Consider the following 24,762-nt stretch of genomic DNA (forward strand, 5'->3'; position numbering starts at 1 on the left):
TACCACGGGCGGCCCTAGATCAGAGAAGACCCGGGGTGTCCTAGAAGTCATGAAGAAGTAGCAGACTTTATAGATAATTCTTGAAAATGTCCTGGAATATAAGTTTATTGGGGTGCAGTTTTTGATGAATATTGCACCTGACCCACTAATTGCTTTGCTGGGTTATGTTAAAGACGTACCTGTATCAATCAGGAATGTAACTGCATTAGCATTTTCACTGGCCAAGATAAGCACAGCAACGCGATCCTTTAGGGATCACTCCCTGCCCTTGACAATTGGTTGCACGACCTTACTTATATAATGTTGCTTCTGATAATGTTTGCCTATTAATACCGCCTAAAATCTTGGTCTCGAAATATCTGGGCACCCTACCAGGTACAATGAGCGATCAATGAGACAGTTGGTGAAGTGTTATTTTGGAACTGGATACTTACCATTTGTCCCTTTTACTGAGTTATTGAATTATGCCAGTTTTCCTAGCGATGATGCAACACGTCGGATATCACTTTCAATTTTGATTTACTGTAACATAGTGCTGCAGAAATCAGACAAGCCATTGAATTGTATTTGCCTATTTTTAAATGTCTTCATGTCCTTTTATTCGAAAATAAATAACATTAAAAATGGTGTTTTAAAAGTAAAGAAAATTCCACTCTTACACAAGAGCCAATAGTTTAATACAAATTAACATTGTGGCAAAATAACGAGCAACAAATGAATTTTCAATATTTGGAAAGAAGGCCAGCAGAATAACACCCAACCTCCCACACACTACGGACGTCAGCAGCCAACACCCACATATTAACCATGTGATATTCCAGTCCAGTTGGTCCGTGGCATCAAGATTCCCACTGTATTGCTGCTGCTATTGAACACTGAAAAGCCCTTTTTTGGTGCTTCACTCGCTGTCCTTGTACTTCTGGTGGAGGTCTGCCACGTCATCCTGAGATACACGTACCCAGCCGTCCTCACGCACGTGGTAAAGGCTGACTATGCCGCCAGAGTAGGCATCACGATAGGTAGCCTGGTAGATGGAGCGACGGGCCAGCTCACAGGCATCCTCAGCTGACATGTCATACTTATAACCGCGGTCCATCACACCATAGGCATACATGGAGCCGGAGCCCACGGAAAAGACAGAACCAGAGATCCGGTTCCCCTCACTGTCCACGTAGTAAAGACCTGTAGAGAGAAGAAATATTAGATAAAGAGAAAAAAAACTGGTAGCCAAGCATAAGCACCAACCTGAAATTTAACAAGAGGATGCAGAACAAATACAACTAAATGGTCAAACCAGAATGGAAACCCTGACGAACAATCAGGAGCTTACAACTCCTACACCTCCAGACAGCCAACCATAATCTAACCAAATTTAGCAAGTCAACAAATAACCTTAATGAAGCCCCTAAAGTGGTGGAATGCGGACTTAGAAGACCACAAAATCGATCTTATGGCAAGCAACACAGTTTACCGGACTCCAGCCGACTCCACACATGTGTGTCTATTCGCCCTTTCCGCAGTGCCATTGTTTTGAGAGAGTTACCAATTGCTCCTCTTGCATAGTGTTCCCAAACTTAACAAAAAAGATTTGTCGATCACTGTATGTAAATTGCACCCAGTTGTCAGAGAAATATTCATTTGGACACCACTGCTGCGTGAAAACTGCTCAAAAATTAAATCACACTTCGTTTTCGGTTTCCATACAAATCACAAATCTAACCACTTTAATGTGTGATACGTCAAGACTAAAGCGAACTTAACTGTAGTCGGTAAAACATGAAGTGGTCCCAAAAATCTATGCTCTGACTTTCACCACACAATGTCTGGCACACCCATCACCAACTCTGCATGCTAGGACTGAACATTATGCCAGACTGATAAATCACACATCCCTTTACCATTCACTCAGCAGTTTCTTTTTCATAGTCCTGCCTCAACGTCATACTTAGAACTTATCAACCTGTCTCTCAATTGTACTGGGCAAGTTAGTTTATCATAGCTAGACAAAAACATCCCCCGCTTCAACAGACTAGCTGGACTCCACCTTCAAATTTAACGACAAACAACTTTCTCAGACACATTTTCTTAACATACTGCACTACTTGCTTCAATCCCGTTCACTATTGGTCTGACAATTGCCTCGGACCACACTACATTAGATACCAAATATCCAGCATCTTTAAAATGTTATGTTAAATATACTTCTATAACGTACGTCTAAAGATGGGTGTCTTGGCGTGTGTAGATCATGAGCTACTAAGCTAGAGCATTACTGATTCCTAAACAGTCAAGTCTTCCGTTCCCTTCTGAAAGCGAGATGGGTGGGTATGGACCTAAGATACAATGGGATGGAGTTCCACTGGTTAGCTGTGCGGTTAATGAAACTCCTTCCTGCCCATTTCACTTTCCTGATTCTTATATGGTAATCAAATTTGCATTAGTTGACCGTAAAAGTCTACTTGGTGAATGCCAGTTGAAAACCTTCGACAGGAATTTCGGTCCTTCTGTGTGCAAGGCTTTATGGGCCACAGAGTGCCTTGAACTTAATCTGTTGTCGCACCGGGAGTCAGTGCAGCTCCCAAAGGCCTGCAGAAATGGACTGGTATTTGGGGATGTCCAAAGTCAATCTGGCCGCTGCCTTCTGCACCGCCTTGAGTTTATCACGTAGTTTAATCTGGAGATTCATGTACAATCCATTACAATAGTCCAGTTTAGATAAAAAAACAGTGAGGACGCAATCTTTCTGGGAATGAAAGGAAACATTTTCCGCTAGGTTTTAATTGCAAAAAAAGAAGAGGTTAAACTTTTGACACCTGCGCACCTGATCTGAGCTCATCATCCATGATAAATCCAAGATTTTTAGCTTTAGTCACTGGGGTGGGAGGAGAGCCCAGACTGTCCGGACACCAATCCGGAGACCATACTGAACAGCGATTTCCAAACAGAATAACATCCGTTTTACTAGAGTTCAGGTTTAAGCAGTATCTACTCATCCAGTTGCTTAGGGCAATAACGCAATCGTGTAATCTTAGAGAATAGTTAATATGGTTACCTACATGGATTTAAATTAAAACTTTTAATTAGAGGGGCATATTCTGAAACATAGATATTAAAGTGCGTTGGGCTTAATGCAGAGCCCTGAGTGACTCCACATGGCAGAATAAAAAGGTGAGGATTTAAACTGACCAAGATTCAGAATTTGAGATCTCTCTGATGGAAAGGTGGTCAGTAGCGTGAGAGCTTTACTTTTAACCCCTATGGCATTCAAACGGTTTACCAGTAATCCACGGTCCACCGTATTGAAAGCTGCAGATAGGTCAAGCAGGATGAGAGATGCTGATCCTCTGCCATCCAATGCCATTATCTCTTCAGTGGTTTTTAATCAGTGAAGTCTCAGTTCTGTGATTTGCTCTAAACCCAAACTGACTGGGGTCCAAAAGTTGATTGTCAAAAATATAATTCGATAGCTCAGCATTGATTATTTTTTCGACCATTTTAGCTGGCAAAGGAGTCTTGAAATGGGACGATAATTTGCCAGATCACTAGAGTCAAGAGAGGGTTTTTCTAATAAGAGATTATTAGCTTGTTTTCAAATTACAGGAAATGTCCCTTGCTCGAACATTTGATTGAATACTAATGAAAGATGAGGCGATTATCTGATTTGCGATTTTTAGGATCTTAGCGGGACATGGTTCGTCAAGAGACCCAGATTTGGCAGCTAAAAGAAGAGATCCTACTTGGGTAGGAGATGTAGTAGTAAATGTTGTTAAGGAACAGTAATCTATTACTTCCTGGTCCTTAGTATCCATGTCAATATTGGATTTGTTGAATTGGTCAAAGATTAGGTTGGCCTTATTTCTAAAAGTCCAAGCAAGTGTGTCGCAGAAATCTTGATAGTGAGTGATGGAATTATTTTTTTGTAACTGCGGTCAATTTTGTTATAACTTGGAATAATTCTTTTTTGGAATTACCAGCTTTTTCAATTAAATGTGTATAGTAAAGGCTTTTTTCCACTAATAACCATTTTTTTAATAATGTGCAAGAGCCACTTAATATCTTTCTTTGTTTTTCAGATTTTTTTGGAGGAGGGGGGACAGGGGGTTGGGGGGGGGGGGGGGGGGGGGGGTATGACAACCCTTCTCCTGCAGGCTTGCTTTTCCAGTCTCAATGCTTCAGAAAACCATGGAGCCGAAAGTGCCCCTCTGTGCTGGTTATCAGAGATTGTGGGCGGCTTTGCAAATGTAGATTCGAGCCATACGGTATAATTCTTGGCAGAGGTGAGACATTAAATCCTTTGGGCCCATTTTATGCCATGGCCTACTAGAAACCTTGAATGCTGGTTTAATTGAAGTCTGACAGGGCGGGGGTAACGTCCTGTCACACAATTTTCGACAATTTTCGCAATTTTCGCGCCTTGATGCCCCCTGGGGCTAAGTCTGCGCGTTATAAAATTCTTTTCATTCATTCATTCACAACAAATGTGCTCAGACAATCTCTCAGCCAAAATCACATAGGATTCTTTACCAGGATTAGGCAGTCAACTACCCTCTGGTACATCCTGCACATACTTTCACCTTCATGCTTCCCTCAACTCCCCTGAACAGGAGTCTCAGTCCTAGCCATAAGGTGCTCCATTTTATGTCTGGAAGATCCTTGTCCCTCTCAGAGCTTGAAGGTTGACCCACCCCCACAACCCCAAGTTCCACAGATATCTGGATTGATATAATACTAAAGCGTGGGTGACAGAAAGCATACAGGTTAGAAACCATATTAGCTACAACAATCTCACAGGGAACCTGGGGGTGTTGTAAGAGTATCTACAAAAGGCACCAAGCTTCAAACCAACTGCTGTAAGTATCCTACTTCTTTAGCAGTAGGAATCTGTTTGAGTCTCACAGGCTGGGCACAGATTACAAGGTAGTATGCTTCTTACATGGGTACCTCTGTGAGACTTATCGCTCGGGAATATGCAACTAGGAAAAAGTCCCTCGCTTCCCCCAAAACTCCAAGTCTACTCTTTGCCTCCCAGAAAGGTATATTTTCACAGCACAATCATTGTGGGTTATATTCAATGTCATGGACAGTGCTCTTACAGCGACTCAAGGCAGTGGACATGTGCTTATCTGAGAGTCTGGGTTCCTCGCCAGGAGACATGGATAGGAGGTAAAAATGCAATCCTTCTGGTTTGCTGGTAACCAAAATTTCAAACCTGGTTTAGATCACACACCTGTGACAACTGATTGGGGTAATTATTCGTTTCTGAGTGAACATTCAAATATACAACAGCAAGTAACTTGTTCTGCAAACAGATAGGGTGGGCCATGTGGTTCTCTGTACATTCCCAGCCTCCTATAAAGAAACGGATTGCAGTAGCTGGGTAATACTCCTTACCTGGCCCTCTTTTGTCCCAGCCGCAGATCATGGTTCCCATGGACAACCCCATGCCTTTGTACTGGTACACCATATTGGCAAGTAGCTTTGAGGCGGCTGCAACAGAGATACGTTCCTTGTTGCGAAGTTCATAGATCCGACATTGCCGCGCCAGCAGGCGCTCCCAGAAGCTGCAGTCAGCGGCTCCACCTGCCATAGTGCCCAGCAAATAGGGATTGATCTCAATGACTTTCTTCACAGTCTGCGAGGCAATGTAGGAGCCAGCTGTTGCACGGGAGTCCACAGCCACAATCACGCCATGGAGGAACTGAAGGGAAACAAAACAGTGCCATGAGCTTACAAAGCAATGATGCACTAAAGCTTCAGCTCTTCTAACAGAGGACGGTACAGTAAAGTTTTATAGCACTAGGAGTCAATATAACTAATACTATAATTTACTGCAGTCCGTGTATTAAACATAGGGAGCAAAGGGGGTATCAGAACAGCAAGGATTTGAGGCACATATCTGTGGAATACAGACGCCACAGCAAACAGTTCTTAATTGTTATTTGAAATGTGATTCTCTTCTCAAACTCATTTCAAATTCTTCTTCTGTACTACAAGTTTTAATATAATTAATTACTCTTTCTGGTCGTAACTAAAACGGATGCCTTCTGGTGTCTTACATATAAAACATTAGATTCCATACTCTTTACTAGACTGATTAGGAAACAAACTTGCACTATACTTTGTAATTGACAATGTTTTCTTTACAACAACAGATCTGAACTAAGATAAGAAAGCAAGAGACACACAAATGATGGACGGAATGCGGAACAAATCAAGCTTTCACCACCAGTCAAAAGATCTGGGTTAAATCCATCATTCTTTTGCTCACCATGCTACACCTCAGTTTAGACCCAGCCATAGGCAAATCAGTCTTGACCCTGCTCATCATGGGAACAGTCCAGCCTGAACTGCCAAGCCAGGTCACCCCTGAAACAGAAACAAGCATCCTGGGACCGGTTTCGGGTGGTCTTATCTCGTCCAATATTGGATTCACGTTCTTAATTTTGCTACTGTTAATATATTGATGGTTCAAGTTACTGTTTTAGTATTACATTCAGCACACAAGGCCCTCCACGGCACCGGACCAGCATACCTGAACAGCCGGCTCAAATTCCACGCACCCCAAAGGACCCTACGATCAGCCCAGCTCTCCTACGCCGAGGTACCCCGCACCAGAAAGACCAGATCGGGAGGCCACTCCTTCTCCTTCCTCGCGGCCAAAGCATGGAACGCCCTTGGGCTCCACCTCAGACAGACAACATCGCTCCCCATCTTCGCAAGAAACCTCAAAACCTGGCTCTTCGACAGACCCCCTCCTTGATGGAATGGAACCTGCACCCCACCCCCACCGCCTTGAGACCCTTACGGGTGAGTAGTTGCGCTTTAACAAACTCCTGATTGATTGATTGATACCACATGAAATATTAAAGAGTTAGGCAACCCTATTAAAAAGGCAAAGGATGCTATGTAATTTAGGTAAACTAAAAGCAGATATTGTGTTGCTTCAAGAATCGCATCTTTCTGAACTTGAGGTTACCAAGTTAAAAAGATGATGGGTAGGTAATGTGTTCGCTTCTTCAGCTTTAGGGAAAAAAACAGAGTACGGATTCTTTGCCACAAAAAGTTGCATGTTACAGTTGTTAACCAAGAATCTGATTCTGAAGGTCAATGGATCATTGTTCAACTCCTGGTTGATAATATACCTATATAACTATTGTGAATATATTAAGTCCAATCTCTGTTGGCAATACTTTTTGGATCAAAATTTCTGATACTGTCTTTTTGTGATGAGCGTATTATATCTAGTGGCAACTGCAATCAACTTCATGATCTCATACTGGATAGGCAGTCGACAATTAAGTTTGCCACCCTAGAATTCACTCAATTCAAATTCAAATCCAAAACAGTGCAAATCATTTGTTGATATTTAGCGGTTATGTCACCTGGATTTCCGGGAATACACTTAACTCAGCTCCACACCAATCACAATCCTGTATAGATTATGTTTTCTCAGTAAATCTTTAGCCCAACAAGCCCTTCAGTCTGACATAGGATCAAATTTAATAACGGATCATGCACCAGTAGACATGGATCTTGACCGTATACACTTCTCACCGCATGCAGGTAGATGGCACTTTATTAACTCTCTACTTTTGGATTCCAAATTCAAAGTCCAATTTGAAGCTCTTGCTTCAGAATTTTTTTTACCATAAACACTACAATTGACTCTTCTTTTGCAATGATTTGGAAACCCTTTAAGGCAGCGTCAAGAGGTTTTATAATAAATGTTGTCTTGCAAAAGAAACAAATCTATGGATGCTCAATCTAATCAATTACTTGACAACATTTAAAAAAAATTGAATATGCCTATGATCACTCCAAAAATTAGTCCTATTTACAAAATCGTAGAGTCGCCAAACTCCCAGCTAACAGGTTACGCATGAATGCGGCTTCCTCCTTTTTATTGAAAAGCAGTGCTCGTTATTATGGGGGTCAAAATAATACTGAGAAATTGCTGGCCAACTTTTTCAAAATAAGAAGAGACAACCACACTAGAATCCTTGCAAAGCAATACAGGAACTACACTCTTTAAAGACAAGGCTAGCTTACATTAGTTTATCTCTTTTTATACAAATTTATATTGTCTAGAAACACAACAGTTGCAATCAGACCTGTGCAAATACTTTCAAACAATTACATCTTCCCCCTCGCACCATGTTGATTTTGGTTTATTAGGGGCAAATATCTTTTTCAGAAATTACTCATGCAGTTCTGTGCTATCGAAAGAAAAAGCCCCTGGGCCCGATGGCTTTACTATTGAATTTTGTAGTTATTTTGGGAAACCTCTCCTTTCCAACTTTTTACTTTTATTTATTTCTTTTGTTGCTAAGGGTGCCCCTCAAGGCTCCTTCCGAGTTGTCATGATCTGCCAACCAAAAGACAATAAAGACCTTACCTGTGTAAAAATTAATCGGCCCATCTCTTTAGTCAATACTGACTCCAACATTTTTTCAAAGATTTTGGCACTACACAATGACCCTGTTCTGACCGATCTCATAGGCCCTGAACAATCCAGCTTTGTTTAAGGCTGGTTAGCCTCTGACAATTCCAGAGTCTTTTTTAAAGTCCTAAGCAAGGCTTCCGCATTAGACCATCCTATTGCTTTGGACACAGAAAAGCTTTTGATAGGATTGGCTGCAATTTTAGGTTTCTAGCATTAAAATATTGGTTTCCATCCAAATGTATTTCTTTGCTATAAGGCCCTAAAGCTACAAATTTTAGGTCTCGCCTGTCGATGCGCATGCGCATCGAGCAAGGCGAGAGTATTGGGACTTATCCACTCTTTATCCACACTGCAAGGAATCGTGGCGATTCCTTGCAGTGCCCGTGACTTTTAAGCTCAATGCGCATGCGCATTGAGCTTAAAAGCGCGTGCACGTCCGTCTTTGTTTACCCGCTCCGCCCCCTCCCCTTCCCGCCGTGTCGCATTTCTCCTCCCCCCTCCCCTCTCTTCCCTCCGTCTTGTTTATTTTACCCGCTCCGCCCACTCCCCTTCCCGCCGTGTCGCATTTCTCCTACCCCCTCTTCCCTCCGTCTTGTTTATTTTACCTGCTCCGCCCCCTCCCCTTCCCGCTGTCTCGCATTTCGCAATGCCCTCCTAACAACACACACACCCTCTCCCCCGCTCCGCCCACTCCCCGCCATGTCGCATAACATCGTTTTCAGTCATTTGTAGTAAGTGGTAAATTTACAGCCCAGCTGTGGTGACAGCATCCTGATTTTCATGCTGAAAATTTCTTTCTTAGCAGTTAGTTCTTCAGGACACTTCTAGGCCTGCGGCACTTTTTTGCGCAGCTTCCTCGCATATGGGATGGCATTTGGCCGAGCGCCCGGCTTTCACTGTGGCATCCAGACAGCGTCGGCATTGTGCCGATAAGCTGTGGGGCTTTCTTTCATGTTCATTAATTCATTTAGCTAATTTTGTGGCAATTGTCTTTGACGGGATTAACCGCCTCTTTAAGAAGAGCTGTTTGTTCTGCATAAACAATGCGCCCAATTTCCCCAGAAGGACATTGCCCTTCCCGGAAGCGGCACTCCAGGCTGAACCCGGCCCCCAGGTTGAGTTTGCTTTCTTTCCTCTGTTGACATTTCGCCCCCGGCCTTCTCCAGATTCCGTTACAAGTGGACAAAGCACTACAGCAAGTGGTTGTGTGTATGGAACACCCTCTGTGGAGGCCACAGCGTTGTGTCGTTCTCATGCGGCCAGGGGGCATTTGCTAGCTTTTCCGAGAGGGCTGGATTAAGTTTGAAACCGGCCCAAAACTCGAATTAATTCACTGCAGCGGGTTTACAGTGTACCGAGCGTGAGTGTTTATGTTATCCTCCAGAGACACCTCCATGCATAAACGGGATGAAACAACAGCGAGCATATTTCAGGCCAATAAATATTCGATGAACCCTCCCTCACCTCAACCCCTCACCCTCAACCCCTCACTCACCCTCAACCCCTCACTCACCCTCAACCCCTCACTCACCCTCAACCCCTCACTCACCCTCAACCCCTCACTCACCCTCAACCCCTCACTCACCCTCAACCCCTCACTCACCCTCAACCCCTCACTCACCCTCAACCCCTCACCCTCACTCACTCACTCACCCTCAACCCCTCACCCTCAACCCCTCACCCTCACTCACTCACCCTCACTCACTCACCCTCAACCCCTCACCCTCACTCACTCACCCTCACTCACTCACCCTCAACCCCTCACCCTCACTCACTCACCCTCACTCACTCACCCTCAACCCCTCACCCTCAACCCCTCACCCTCAACCCCTCACCCTCAACCCCTCACCCTCAACCCCTCACCCTCAACCCCTCACCCTCAACCCCTCACCCTCAACCCCTCACCCTCAACCCCTCACCCTCAACCCCTCACCCTCAACCCCTCACCCTCAACCCCTCACCCTCAACCCCTCACCCTCAACCCCTCACCCTCAACCCCTCACCCTCAACCCCTCACCCTCAACCCCTCACCCTCAACCCCTCACTCTCAACCCCTCACTCTCAACCCCTCACTCTCAACCCCTCACTCTCACTCACTCACCCTCACTCACCCTCACTCACCCTCACTCACCCTCACTCACCCTCACTCACCCTCACTCACCCTCACTCAGCCTCAACTACTCCCCCTCACCCTCACTCACCCAAAACCCCTCACCCTCACTCACCCTCACCCTCACTCACCCTCACTCACCCTCACTCACCCTCACTCACCCTCACTCACCCTCACCCTCCCTCACTCACCCTCACCCTCCCTCACCCTCACCCTCACTCACCCTCACCCTCACCCTCACTCACCCTCACTCACCCTCACTCACCCTCACTCACCCTCACTCTCACTCACCCTCACTCTCACTCACCCTCACTCAGCCTCAACTACTCCCCCTCACCCTCACTCACCCAAAACCCCTCACCCTCACTCACCCTCACTCACACTCACCCTCACTCACCCTCAACACCTCACTCACCCTCAACACCTCACTCACCCTCAACACCTCACTCACCCTCACCCTCCCACAACCCCTCACCCTCACTCACCCTCACCCTCCCACAACCCCTCACCCTCACTCACCCTCACTCCATCACCCTCACTCACCCTCACTCACCCTCACTCACCCTCACTCACCCTCACTCACCCTCACTCACCCTCACTCACCCTCACACAGTGCAATAGGTCTCGGAGCATTTGAGTTAGAGCTTTTAGATTTGTTTATGGCTTTTTTTATTTGTAATTCTTTAGCATTGGCTACAGGAAACAAAAATGCTAAAGATTTACAAAAAAAACCATAAACAATTCTAAAAGCACTAACTCTAATGCTGCGAGACCTATTGCATTTCCAATGCTTGTTGTTCATGGTATGCTGGCAGACTATTTTCCTTTATTCAGAGGTGTATGCCAAGGTTATACTTTATCATCCCTTTTGCATGTCATTGCACTTGAACCCTAGCTAGCTAACCAAAATCCAACAAGATGCTCGTATTTCATGTTTCCAAGTTTGATCGCACAGAGTTAAAATGTCAGTTTATGCAGATGACATTCGCCTATATTGCTCCAATCCTACAACCTCCCTGCATCCTTTTCTTCAACAAGTTGCCACTTTCACCCCATTTATTAGGGTATCGACTAAATACTGATGAATGTGAAGCATTACCTTTGTTTTATGTAATAAGCAACTTTTTGAACAGAAAGGTTTTGCATGGCAACTCTCCAAAATAAAGTATCTAGGATTGTGGTTCTCAAAGACAATTAAAGAAACTTTAAAACTGCATTTCGACTACATACCCAAAACACTATTGCGCGCTGGCACCACCTCCTCCTCTTCTAGTGGGGCAGAGGTGATTCTATTAAAATGATGCTCTCCCTCCCTTGATATTATAAGTCATTGCTATGATTTTGTTCAAATTCCTGGGTACTACTTTAAAGAAAGTAGATTCTCTCTTAACAAAACTCCTTTGGAAAGGCAGGGCACCACATATAGCTTTGTCTGTCCACTTTAAAAAACGTATAAATTTAACGGGGGTCTTAAGCTTCCAGATTTAAAAAACGACCATTATGCTTTGTCCTTGAAACAAGCTGCCCGATGGCTCTTCTCCGAATTACTCTTACATTCTCCTTTGTGGCTGCAATTGGAGGAATCTCTTACTTCCCCTTTAGTTTTAACCCCTTGTATGCTCATGACGGAGCCGCTCCGTCATGAGCATCGGCTGAGCTGTGCTCATGACGGAGCGGTTCCGTCATGGCCCTGCCGCCGCGCCTGCGCGGCACGTTCTATTAAGCGGGCGGGGCCATGACGGAACCGCTCCGTCATGAGCACAGCGCAACCGCGGCTCGTGACGGAGCGGCTCTGTCACGAGCATGCGAGCGCCGCTCGGCCCCCCCCCCCCCAAGCGCTGCGGCGGAATTGCCGCCGCAGCGAAGGGGTTAAAGAACTTCTTGCTTTAATAACAAATATTTCTCAAATACGCTCTCCAAATATTCCCACTCCTGTAAACCCAAATCTGATGCCTCTTCTACCATTGTCATACCATTCGGTTGCTACCTATAAACAACCCATTTAGCATAATAAGTCGCAACAAAAAAGAATGGTACAATTTATTGGAAGACTTGGCGAGCCAAATGTTTGCGCTGGATATTGCAATGTCTAGCTGATGGTCACCCTTTTTCCTTTTCTGATCTCCAAACAAAATTTTCACTGCTATCCGCTGTAAGAACACAACGTGAACTTGCACCTCCCTCTACCAATATCTTCGCACACTGCCAATTACCTTCTGCCCCACCCCTCTATTTCCGCTACACCTTTCCCATTATTAGATAATTGCCCATCTGCTATATACAAATCCCTACAATGGTCTTTGGACAGAGCCAAATCAAACACTGACCTGGCCTGGGAATGGGATTTAATGCAATGTTTATCTATTACCGTATAGGATAAGTTATAGCTTAAGCTACACAAAACTATGCAAACTGCATATCCTAAGCAGACCCTCTACTTTGTCCACCATAGTCCATTATTGACCCCAGTGACTAGCATCCTTATCTCCAACTACATCCTCTACTTGTTGGTCTTGTTTATGCTGAACTGCCGATTTAAAGCACGTTATTGGACTACCCTCCTATTCAGCAGTTTGGAGAATTGGCCTGGACCCAAATTAATAAGATTTTTTAAATTACAATTTCATTATCCTTAATTAATATCATTTTAGGTACCTAGTCGCCCCAGTAGCCGCACCCCCCTCAAATTATAAGAGGCTACATTTATTGTTAGCGGTTGCTTTTCACTTAACATTAATCTGAAAACAAGCACAAAATGTCACTTTCAGGTGCTGGTGGTACTCTGTTTTTATCATGGATTAGATACTAACTCTGTTCCTCCTGTATCTCTAGCTATAAAGAGGGACCCCTTATGGCTTCCATTAACTATGTAACTATCCCATTCGACCACATCTAATAAAATTAACACTGTATCAGATGAAGTAAGAAAGCCATCATGACTTTTAACATATTGCCTTTGGTATTCTATTAGAAGATGTACATAAATTTATAAACTTATAGGTATGTTTATTTTTCTTCTTTTCAGGTCTACCGTTTGTCATTTATCACTTTCTAATTTTACATAATGCAGTTGCATATTGTTCCCTTTCCCCCTGCCCCCCTTTACTCCATATTCATTAATTTCATTTTTGTCCAGTGTGTTTATCTCTCATATGTATACAAACTTTTGACAATTCCACATATATTGCATTTTATGCTTGCGGTGGTCACCTTTATTTTTTTGTAGGTCTCGCCTACGCAGCGCACAAGCGCTGCTTAGGAGGGAACTCTTGGCATCACTCTGAACTTTCTTGGAAACTTGTGCATGTTTGGCACTGTTTCCAATGAGTACTCGTGCATGAAGAGCATTTGCCTTGCGGGAGCGAGCATCAGCGTCATCTGTTTGCAGTTATCGCGCCTGCCACTGCTCGCTCCTGCAAGGCAAACGCTCTGCATGCATGAGTACTGTTTAACTTTCGCGGCAGCGCTTGATTGTGGAGGGCTGCTGATGTAATTATCTGCTTCCACCTCGTTTCCAAAGACATGTTCTTCAGTGGCGTTTACTTCCCTCCCTCGGTGAGTTAACCAGTGACTTCCAGTGATCATTCCCCGGCACCATCCTTTCAATTCAGTCATCCCACGCCATTCAGCGCTTACTTTGTCGCACGCCTAAATCCTTCTCCAGCGTTCGGTGGTATTAGTCAGATTTTCAATTTCCAATTTAAATACTTTTTGTAATTTCCTGTGCGTTGGAGATTGCTTAAAACTTCATGAAATTGGTGGCAAACATCCAGGAGGAAGAGACCCGCACGTCAGGAAGAGTAAGGGAGGCGTGAGAGGGAGCAGTGAGATTACATGCCGCCGCCTTGGAGGCACAAAGTACACGTTTCGTGTCTGCATTTTTCTCGCACCCCAAAAGAACTGCAATGTTGGGTGCCTGAACAGGTTTGCCGGCAGCTGTCACGGCAAAGAGCGGCCCCAGGACATAAATGCATCATTCAATATTGCTGCCACGGGCCTGCTGGCCAATGGGGAAATCGAGAAATGTATCCACTCCAAGATGCACTGAAAGCCTTGTTGGACCAGGACATGTCACATATCCCGCAACAAAAGTAATAGATGGCAGGCTTGAATTAATTGCAACCACTTGTAATTATTTTGGGAAGCAATCCATTGTTTTTACCTATCACCATAAGGAAGAAGTACATGCCAATCAATATGGGTACTGTCACACAAGAGATCCCAACCTCATGTTTGTGTTATGTGGGGTCTCACCAGGGAGTTGCAGCTTGAATCCCAGCATAACAATCTCCGACATATCTGTCCCATTTGAGGCCACTCACCTGCATTAATTCCAGCATTTCGGCAAATTTTTGTTTTTTAATCGAGTTGCGATGAGTAGCCATGGTATGGCAAGAAGGAGTCCTGAGCTTATTTAAATACTTATTACGTTGGAAAAGGACAAGATAGCTTGTTTACATGTTTAAACGTTTTACCCACCTCCTCCCTCCAGTCTATGCCCGCTCCACCCACAAATCACTCCCTCCCCCGTCACTGCTTTTAACCACTCTTTGGCTTGAATGAGGTTCTCCTACTGCTTCGAACGCCCTTTTACATTGTCATTGTGTTTAGAAGGTGACTTGTCTTTCTTTCCTGCTCGTATTTGTGCAAGCTTCACATTTTTTTTGTTACTCGTGCTTTTGTGGAATTTGAACAGCAGCGTGTTTCCCCTTATGCTTTTCTGGCTGCTAAAAGACATTGCGTTTCTCCTTTATATTTAAATATTTACGTCGGAAAAGGGCGGATAGTTTGTGTGCACATTTAAAAGTTTTACCCACCTCCTTCCTCTCGTTTATGCCCGCTCTGTCCACAAATCCCTCCCTCCCTGTCACTACTTTTAACCCCCTTTTGGCCTTTAAGCAATTTGTGGTCATCGGTTTTTCTAACTGGCCTCCCCCCAGGATCGGTTCAGAGTCTCTGTGCAGACATATTCACAGAGTTGATGCGCTTTGATTTTTCTTAGCCTAACTCGGCCTGCATCTCGAGACCCAAATGTGGGCACCAGACGGGCTTCATGTTGAAGATCTTACAAGTGCATATTTTAATGAGTGGGTAGCACTACATACCTCATAGATGCATGTTCACAGTGCTGGCACAACTGATTAATAAAAATGTGCAAATATGCTTATTCAATGCAAAGGGCTAACATGTTATGTATACATTTTATACAGCGCCACCCCTTTGCAGGCCAGCGCCTCGACGTATCCACAAATTTACATTGTGGTTTAACCTCATGCGCGCTAGCGGAATTCCGCTCCTGCGCTGAGATTTTCGAAATCGCACTTTTGGTGACGAGCTGGGCTCGTCATCAGCGTGCGAGGAGGCTACGCCATGACGAGCCCAGCTCGTCATCAGCCTAGAAGGGGTTAAGGAGAAATCTGGATACATGTAAACACTTCCAGTTACTGACTGAAACTTCTCAAAACACAATCCTAAAAAAACAGAAAGCCCTGCACCCCACTTTTCAAAAAGTTCACCTTGCACAGACCTCTCTCAGAAAACTCTTCAAGAACATGCCTCTTTTCTGTGGTACAATTATCTTACGAAAACATACTGGTTCTGGGACTCCTTGTTGCAGCTGAATAACACCATTTCTGTCTGCATTGGAGCGTCTGTCAATGAGATCTATGAAGCTTGTCTTAAGTGAGCTTACATGTAACTCTGCTTCACAAGTACCAAGCTTCCTGTGCCTGATGCTTTACGTGAGCTTTTGCCTCAAGTGCAACCGTCCTCCACATGTGCCAATAGTTCTGGCTAAACACTTATAAGGTCCCAAAGGCGAGACCCATTGGCTATGCCAATGCTTGCGTTACTAGGACTTACTCTAATTATTGTATTGCTGTCCTTTGTTGCTGTTCTTAAACAACTCAAATTTAGTACAGAGGGGGCAGATAAATAATGAGTAAGGGACGTAGCAAGATGACAGGGAAAGAGAATTTATTTATTTATTTGCGTCTTTTATAAAGCGTGCAGCTACCCCAACGGGGTGTCCCGGTGCTAATGATCAGAAAGCTATAGGGGAGAAAGATAAAATGCTAACAGAAAAAGAAAGTTTTGAGGAATCTGCGGAATTCAGGTTCAGACTGAATCAGACGGAGGGCAGGTAAAGTTTATTCCAGAGATGGGTAGCACAAACTTGAAAAGTTTTGCCTCCGGGTCGAGCTTTTTTAAATCTGGGCGTGACCAATAACTGTTTAGTATTGGAGCGAAGGGCTCTGGAGTGACTATATGGGCGGAGATTAGAGGTAAGTTAAGCTGGTCCTAAGCCTTTAGTGGCCCGAAAAGCCAAAATCATGGCTTTGAATGAAATTCTCTTGGGGATAGGCAGCCAGTGTAGTTTAAGAAGGTAGGGAGAAATGTGATGTCTAAGTGGAATGCCGCAAACCAAACGGACCGCGGCATTCTGAACTATCTGGAGTCTGTGACATAGAACAGCTGTCAATCCCAGATAGAGTCCATGGGCGTAGTCCAGGTGCGATGTAATGAGGGCCTGGACTACAGTTGTTCTAATATTACTGGGCATGTAGTTGATAAAAATGTTTATCATTTTAATTTTGGCAAAGCAGGCAGCCGAAACTGTGTGGATTTAATTGGCAAAGGACAAGCGATTATCCCATCTGACCCCCAGGTTTCTGACCGAGTCCTTGGGGGAAGGGGGTCATACTCAGGTCTTCCGGCCACCAGAGGTTAGATGCAAGAGGGGATGGTTGATTGAAAAACAAGACCTCGGTCTTACCGGCACTTAGTCGTAGAAAATTAAGATCCATCCACTTCGCAATATTTCTCATGCATGTTTTTAGAGGATCAAAAGTAAAAAGGGGATGAATCATTATAGGAGAAAAGAATCTGAATGTCATCCGCATAGGATGTCATTTTAATTCCAGACTGAGATAACATTTTAGCTAAGGGGGTGAAATAGACGTTGAAAAGGAGCGGACTCAACTAGGAGCCCTGCGAGAATGGAGGGAGAGGCGGAGGAAGTGCTATGGGAAAGGAAAAGCAAAACGGAAGGAAATACCAAAGTAAACAGAATGCACCAATGGATAAAACCTCGGTGGCTGCTCACAATCAACATTATCTTGGGTAAACATGATGTCGGCAGTATCATGGAAAACGGAGAAGGATTTCAACAATTGATTAAATCACAATTGGTGGAATGTGGCCCACAGTCAAATCATGTGCTGCCAATTCCCCCTCACTGTAATATAATTTCAAGCATACGTAAAGAAACAGTTGGCCACCAGTTTCAAGTAACTTGGAGGGCATGTTAAACATTAAAGTTCCTGAAATTAAAAACAATTTTTTAAATGTTTGTCCGTTTTTTTATTTGCTTTTTCAAAACAAGCAAAGAGTACATCAACATTACTATCATCAGACCTCACTGCCAAAAAGGCAACTACGACGCACCAGAGCTCTGTGGAGCACTGTGAAAAACTGGCAGAGTTCTTTCTGGAAAAGGTTAATGCCATTTATCGGGCCTTTCCGTTGGCCACTCCCTCGGCTAATCCACCTTTTAAGCCGTTATCATCTGAGGGGTTGCATTCCTTTCCTATCTTAACACCTGATAGTCTCGACATACTGGCTCGTCAAGTGAAGTCTGGGTCCCCAGAGGATCCGCTTTGCCCAGCTGTGTTCAAAGACCTAGCGGCACATGATATCTCGCCGCTATGTTCTCTGATCAACTTGTCACTTACATCAGGCGATGTCCCACTGAAGTGGAAGCGAGCGATGGTTCGTCCTATCCTCAAGAAACCTAGCTTGGACGGTAGCAAGCCTGAGAGCTATCGGCCAATTTCACTCTTGCCGTGGCCGGCCAAGGTGACTGAGGCGCATGTCAACGCAGTCCTCTCGGAACATCTTCGCCATGCAGATATCCTCGATGTGACACAGAATGGGTTTAGGGCCGGTCATAGCACGGAGACGGCTCTGCTCTATATGGTGGAGCATCTTCGCTCCGTGCTTGACGCGGGACAAACGGCAGCGCTGGTGCTATTAGACCTGAGCGCTGCCATTGACACCGTCTCGCACCCGATCCTTCTGCGTCGCCTAGAGTCACCGGCATTGCTCTCCAGTGGTTCCGGTCGTTTTTAGCCAATCGGGCCTTTAGCGTGACCGTCCCACCTTACCAGTCCAAATTCCATCCGTTGAACCTGGGGGTCCCCCAAGGCTCCTCGCTGAGTCCTACGTTGTTCAACCTTTACGTAAGGCCGCTGGCTGAGGTTGTCAGGCAATGGGGTATGACAATGGTGTCATACGCCGATGACACCCAGCTAGCGGTTACGATCAGCGGGGATGCCGAAGTCGATGCCCCCAGGTTTCAACAAGGACTGCGGGCGGTCGCCAGCTGGATGACGTCCAACTGTCTCCAGCTGAACGCTAGTAAGACCGAGGTCATGGTTTTTGGCAGACAACCGGAACTTTGGGGAGAGAGATGGTGGCCAGGAGACCTGGGTCCTGCTCCCATCCCAGTTGCCGAGCTTAAGAACCTCGGGGTCTGGCTGGACCCTACCCTTACGTTTGTGTGTCATACCAAACGTACGGCGGCCTGTTGCTTTGGTATCCTGCGCGGGCTTCGTCCAGTGCTTAAGTTCTTCGATGCCCCCACTAGGCAGCTCATGATCCAAGCCACTGTCATCTCTAGGCTGGATTATGCGAGTTCCCTACTGGTTGGCCTGAATCAGGCAGAGATTGGGCGTTTACAACGGATCCAGAACGCCGCGGCAAGATCGGTGGTAGGCTTACCAAGATTCTGTCCTACCTCTAGTACTTAGCGTTCACTGCACTGGCTCCCGGTGGCCCAGCGGATCCAGTTTAAGGTCCTCTGTGTCGCCTACAAGATCCTGAAGGGGTCCCCAGCAACGATTCTTATGGCTCTTCTAGCCCATTACACCCCAGCCCGAGCCTTAAGATCTGCGGACCTAGAACTGGCTGTTGTGCCACGCTTCAAGCGGAGTAGGGCAGGAGAACGTTCGTTTCAAGTTCGCGCTGCGGTCCTGTGGAACTCCCTGCCCCCGGCGATTCGTGCTGAGAGGGATCTGCTCTCCTTTCGCCGTGCAGTGAAAACTTTTTTATTCCCTTAGTTTTTAACACTGTCTGATTATTGTTTCGTTGTGTTGTGCTGCTGCCTTGTCGGGCGCCAGGACGCTCCTTAGCTGGAGCATCTGTGCGCCAAATAAAAACGCATAACATAACATCAGTGCCACACACATTTGCTCGGTTTAAATTATCTGTGCAATAATTTATCAACCAGTCCATACATTAAATCCACACATCCATTAAAGCCTACCATGGTCGGACCACCACCATCTACGCCTTTTCCGAGACAGATAGCAGATATGTAACAAGAGGACCCCAGATGTCTTTAGACCTCGAGGGCTGCAGGAGTTCATCTGCATTTAGTTCTAGTTTGTCACTGCAATACGCCAAATCAGAGAGCTACTGTTGCTTAGTAGGCACTGCTCTTTTCCCCCTGTGCAGATGAACCCTCTGCTTTACCAGCAACAGGGCTACTGCCACAAACATACAAAGCCCTTTACAAGTCCCAGTAAACACACTTTGGGGCTTAAGTCCACTGGTTCCAGCTCCATTGCCACCACAACCTCTGTGATTTGAGTCCAGAAGTTCCTGACAGAGGCGCACCCCCAGGCCAGATGCAGAAAGTCTTTGCCTGGTTTGCCACAGCTTAAACAGTTCGCATCCCCCATCCAACCATATTTATACAATATGACAGGTGTGTAGTAAATTTGGTGTAGATACTTGAAGTGTATGATGCACAAAGTACAGATGAATGTAAGCATATTCATCTAAGCACAGCAAAACTCCAAACCGACCAATTCCAACGGCTAATCTGGAGTTATGTGTCCATCGGTCTGCGCCGCATTATATAATTTAGTGTTGCTGGGGCCACCCAATCAGGGACCATCAATCCACTTCCAATAGCCCAATCAAAGCATATCTAGACACCAACAGTCAAGACATGTCAGACTTTTTTTCACCAGTGTTAACCCCTTCATGAGCAATCAGAGCTCCTCTTTAAATGATGATTTAATGAAAATGGCAGAACAGATTCCCATCAACAACAAAAAGCCTGCTTTTGGAATAAAGTTCTAATGTTTTGCCAAATTTGGTGCAATTCAGCTGAGCCATTCTTTCTGTAGCCAAGAACAAACTCCTCAATGGGAAAAAAAAAATCACACTTTCGTGAACCCTCCCATTTTCTTGGCCACTACTTCACAGATCAGTACAAAACTTTCAATGAAGGAGCCAAATTGGATGAAGTTCTTTAATTGGAAAATCACAGGCACATTCATCAGATGCCACCAAACGTATTAAAGAAACAAAAAATGCCTTTCCTATAGAAACTCTGAACTAACTAGAACTGTTATAATTTGTTATATTTTTGTAAGAGACCAGAATGCTATCACCCAAAGTGAAGTTAGTTGGGGCTAAATTCGGCTAACCAGCTGTCCCAGGCAAACATACCAATAGACACGATTCATGTGGGAGACTCCCGATTTTTCAAGCCAAAAATTACTTTACATTGTGTTTTCATAGCAGGGTGACCAGACGTCCCGGATTTGCCCGGACAGTCCCGGTTTTCCACCGGCTGTCCCCACAGATTTCGGCAATTTTGGCTCATGTCCCAGGGTTGACTGAAAACAGTGAGAGGCTCTTTTTTGGGTGTCCTAAAGCTTTCTTAGTTAGCAACTGTTCTAAGTAAGCATTTTAATTAATAGGTATGATTTTGGTTGTACAAATTACATTTTATTTACTTTCTTAATCCATCTTCTGTGATCCTATGTGGATGACAGATGTCATTCTGAGACATTCCGTGGATAAAAAAAGTGTAGTCTTTCTTCTATTTTTCCCAAATGTCCCGTTTTTTTGGTTCTCAAGATCTGGTCACCCTACCTACTACCGCCTAAAACACACTATGCTGCAATATAAGCGAATGTGGAAAAAACATTACCCCTATTTTTAGTTAAAATCTACCACTTCCCAGCAGTCGGAAAACGTTGACATGTATATCCATACTAGAGTGGGCAAAATAAAAGTGTGAATTACACAAAAACATACGGATGGATGAAGAAGGCTGGCTGAAAGATGTTCAACGTAATATAGAATATGTGTATTTTTTGTAAAACTAAAGGGCCTTTGCTAACGCCTAAGAAAACAATCCATACTCGTATACCTACTACCTTGGAAACACGACATGTTAGCATGTCTATGAACCTCGTTAGTGGTCCGGCGCTTCCGGTATTTGCTCCAACTTCCCCGATTGCTAACTTGATCCTCAGCTGCACTTCGCAGCAGTATTACTCACTCGAAAATAAAAGGCAATCCCGGAAATACTTTCATGCACCCCATACATCACCTAGATAACGTGAAGTCGTATGGCATCGCCTCATCCTTTTATTGTCATATCTAAATTACATAGTTACCTTGAAAGCAAGGGTGGTTGTCCCGTGCTCCATCTCCAATCCTAGTGGGGCCTCAACATCGCCTCCAGGCTTGACTGCGAAATTCAACCCCTTATCGGAGGCTCTCTCCAGGGGTCCCAACGACTCATGAAGCCCCCAACTCCCGGCACTTCGCACAATACTAGCAAGCGCCATCTTCTCTGCGGGCACATTGACTGACAGCGCTGTGCGCATGTGCGACTGTAGCCAATGACTTAATACGAGGTAATCGCCATCCTTACTGAGGGCAGTAATGGCGATGACGTGAAGGCACCGATAGGCCTACTGCTTCGTCATCTTAACTAGTGGCATTGTAAGTGGCTTCACGTCTTTTTCTTTTATGTAAAACAAACCGCCATTTTTCAGGTCATGACGGAGCAAACGCCGTATCATTACAACGCTGACTCACGGAGCGCGCCATCTTGTTTGAGGGCATGATCAAGACGTTCTCATTTTTTGGGCACTATTTTTAATATATTTATTTATTTATTTATTTACTTAATGCGATTTTATATAGCGCTTTACATAAGAACCAGTTGCACACCATAAGGACTAACATAAAAGATGCAAACAGAAAAAATTGCTAATGTACAAGATGTAAAGTCACACAAGGAAGAGATCCACACCGAAACAAAAATTGCAAATGTACTAATAGTAAAGTCACTGAAGGAAGAGGCCCGAAGGTATTGGAGCGCTTTACAAGAGCACCAGTTACGTTACACAAGGAAACACTGCAGCCGTGTTACTTTATTAACATTGGCTCTCTGTTGACTATAGTTGACCCATTTATAGTTCAAAAAGTGTTCTGCTGTGTAGCACAAGTGCTAAATGTACACACAGAGTGTGCAGTGTGTAGTGAAATGTATATGAAGAAAATCCGGAAGAAAGGAATGAATTTAAGAATTTTATTCAGCAAGTGAAAGAGTTTGTGCGATGAGCGGTGACTGCGCCGAGTCACGGTGTGTTCTCCTTTATGTAGCTCTGACTTCAGTTATATACATGCTTGGCATTCCCTGATGTCCGCGTGCCTAGCAACCAATAGGAACTGAAAGCCGTATTACAACAACTAGACCCATAACATCTCCCTTTTTATGGGAGAAATAATTAAATGAATTCATACTCTTTAATTTCAACGGTTAAGTTGGATATATGATGAAAGTAGTAAGCTCCTTACGCCCCTCTAAGCACATCAGGGAAACATAACGATTAAATGGTAACAAGGAAGTGTTAATACAATAACAACCAGATACTATTCAGCTAAGCTTAGGAAGGGAGGGTTCCTAAAGGAATGAACCCTAAAACTCTGTTTTAACTAAAAACTGCTTGGTTTAAGTTGTGTCCCCAACCTATCTGAGGAAAGCTAATTCAACTATAAGTGGCTAAAAGACAGTCATATCCATCCCTTACATAAACAAACAATGACGCCTCTTTCGCGTATAATGTCTTTAACTGGTGGCTTAGGAGCCAACACCAGAAAAATTATGTCCATGAGGAGCTCTTAATTGTTTCAATAAGTTCTTTGTTTATGGAGAATATGATGGAGGGTTCTCTAGACAAGCAGAGTATCTTCGGTGAGGCAACAGAGCATAGGAAGATCTTGTCTACAGCATAGCCATCCTTATGACATTCAATTCTTGGGCTGCGTTCAACATGATTTCAAACAGGAAGCATCCCGTGAACTGTGGTTTCATCTTCACAAATATTCTATCTTAGCACATCGTATAGAACCATCTATGTTTGAAATGAGTACATTAGTCTGATGGACAAAATCATCATTTAAAACTTTTCATTTGATAACACTTTCTTTAAGTGCTTCTGAACTGCTGTATTTATTCTTTGCACGGTATAACCAAAACTACTACGTGGGTATAACTTCTCATTCTCTGCATGAAACCCATTCTACATCATATCTGATAGGATCTTTAACATACTTACTAATATGGTAGATAATTCATAACTGGTTTCTGATGGAAGAGAATCAAGAGGAATGAAACCATCCCCTACACAATGGGATAGACCTATAGAACAATGTTGGAACACATATTCTCATCGAAATCATCTACCACATTAATGTTTGTTCTAACGTTGTATTTTTGGTCGAATTTTCCACACACGCTTGCGAAATGTCCTACCTTTAGGCAGCTTGTACATCTTTTCTTACTTGCTGGGCAACTTACAGAATTGGCTTTATGGTTAAGAGAACCACATCTGAAACATACGATAGGGGAAGAATTTGAATAATAGTTAGAACTGTAAGATTTCTCAGTACTATATTCTTTCCACCTTCTGTCGTTTTCGTAAGAAACATTAGAACATGATGCTTCATTTACTTTAGCCAATTCTTACCTGCCTTCAAGTGAACATTCGATGCCCTTGGCAATATCTACCACCTCAGATAATGTAGGTTTTTTACAGGCAAGTAAACGCTCCTGAATTTTACGCTCAAAACAGTGAAATACAAATTGGTCACGGATGTACATATCTGCCATGTCGCCAAAATCGCATTTGGTGGCTAACACCCTTAAACTACCAATGTACTCTTCTAAGTTTTCTGACTCCATTTGTTTTCTCAACGCAAAACGATGTCTGCTCACCATAATGTTCTCTTCCTCATCCAGGGCCGGTCCTAGAACTTTTGGGGCCCCGGGCGAAAGGAAAGATGTGAGGCCCCTCAAATTGGCGTGTAACATCACAAAAAGTGACCACAGAAA

General features: G+C 44.3%; 1 protein-coding gene across 1 annotated transcript; it reads right to left on the minus strand.

The window, feature by feature from the left end:
- Positions 1-660: 660 nt before the first annotated feature.
- LOC147716725 (proteasome subunit beta type-5-like) lies at positions 661-22,364 on the minus strand. The gene is made up of 3 exons (XM_086923668.1): positions 22,034-22,364; positions 5,392-5,698; positions 661-1,182 (listed from the first exon to the last, which is right to left on the minus strand). Exons 1-3 carry the CDS (start codon positions 22,244-22,246, stop codon positions 899-901), a joined length of 804 nt encoding a protein of 267 aa, XP_086779794.1. The 5' UTR covers positions 22,247-22,364; the 3' UTR covers positions 661-898.
- Between the last annotated feature and the right edge of the window lie 2,398 nt (positions 22,365-24,762).

This window comes from Lissotriton vulgaris, chromosome 5 (genome assembly GCF_964263255.1).
Source record: "Lissotriton vulgaris chromosome 5, aLisVul1.2, whole genome shotgun sequence".
Classification (NCBI taxonomy): Eukaryota; Metazoa; Chordata; class Amphibia; order Caudata; family Salamandridae; genus Lissotriton; species Lissotriton vulgaris.

Coding starts and splice junctions, on each gene's coding strand:
- LOC147716725 (XM_086923668.1), bottom strand. CDS start 22,246: ATGCGCACAGCGCTGTCAGTCAATGTGCCCGCAGAGAAGATGGCGCTT. Junction 5,699..22,033: donor CAACCACCCTTGCTTTCAAG/GTAACTATGTAA, acceptor GTTTCCCTTCAG/TTCCTCCATGGCGTGATTGT. Junction 1,183..5,391: donor CTGGGACAAAAGAGGGCCAG/GTAAGGAGTATT, acceptor TTCTCTCTACAG/GTCTTTACTACGTGGACAGT.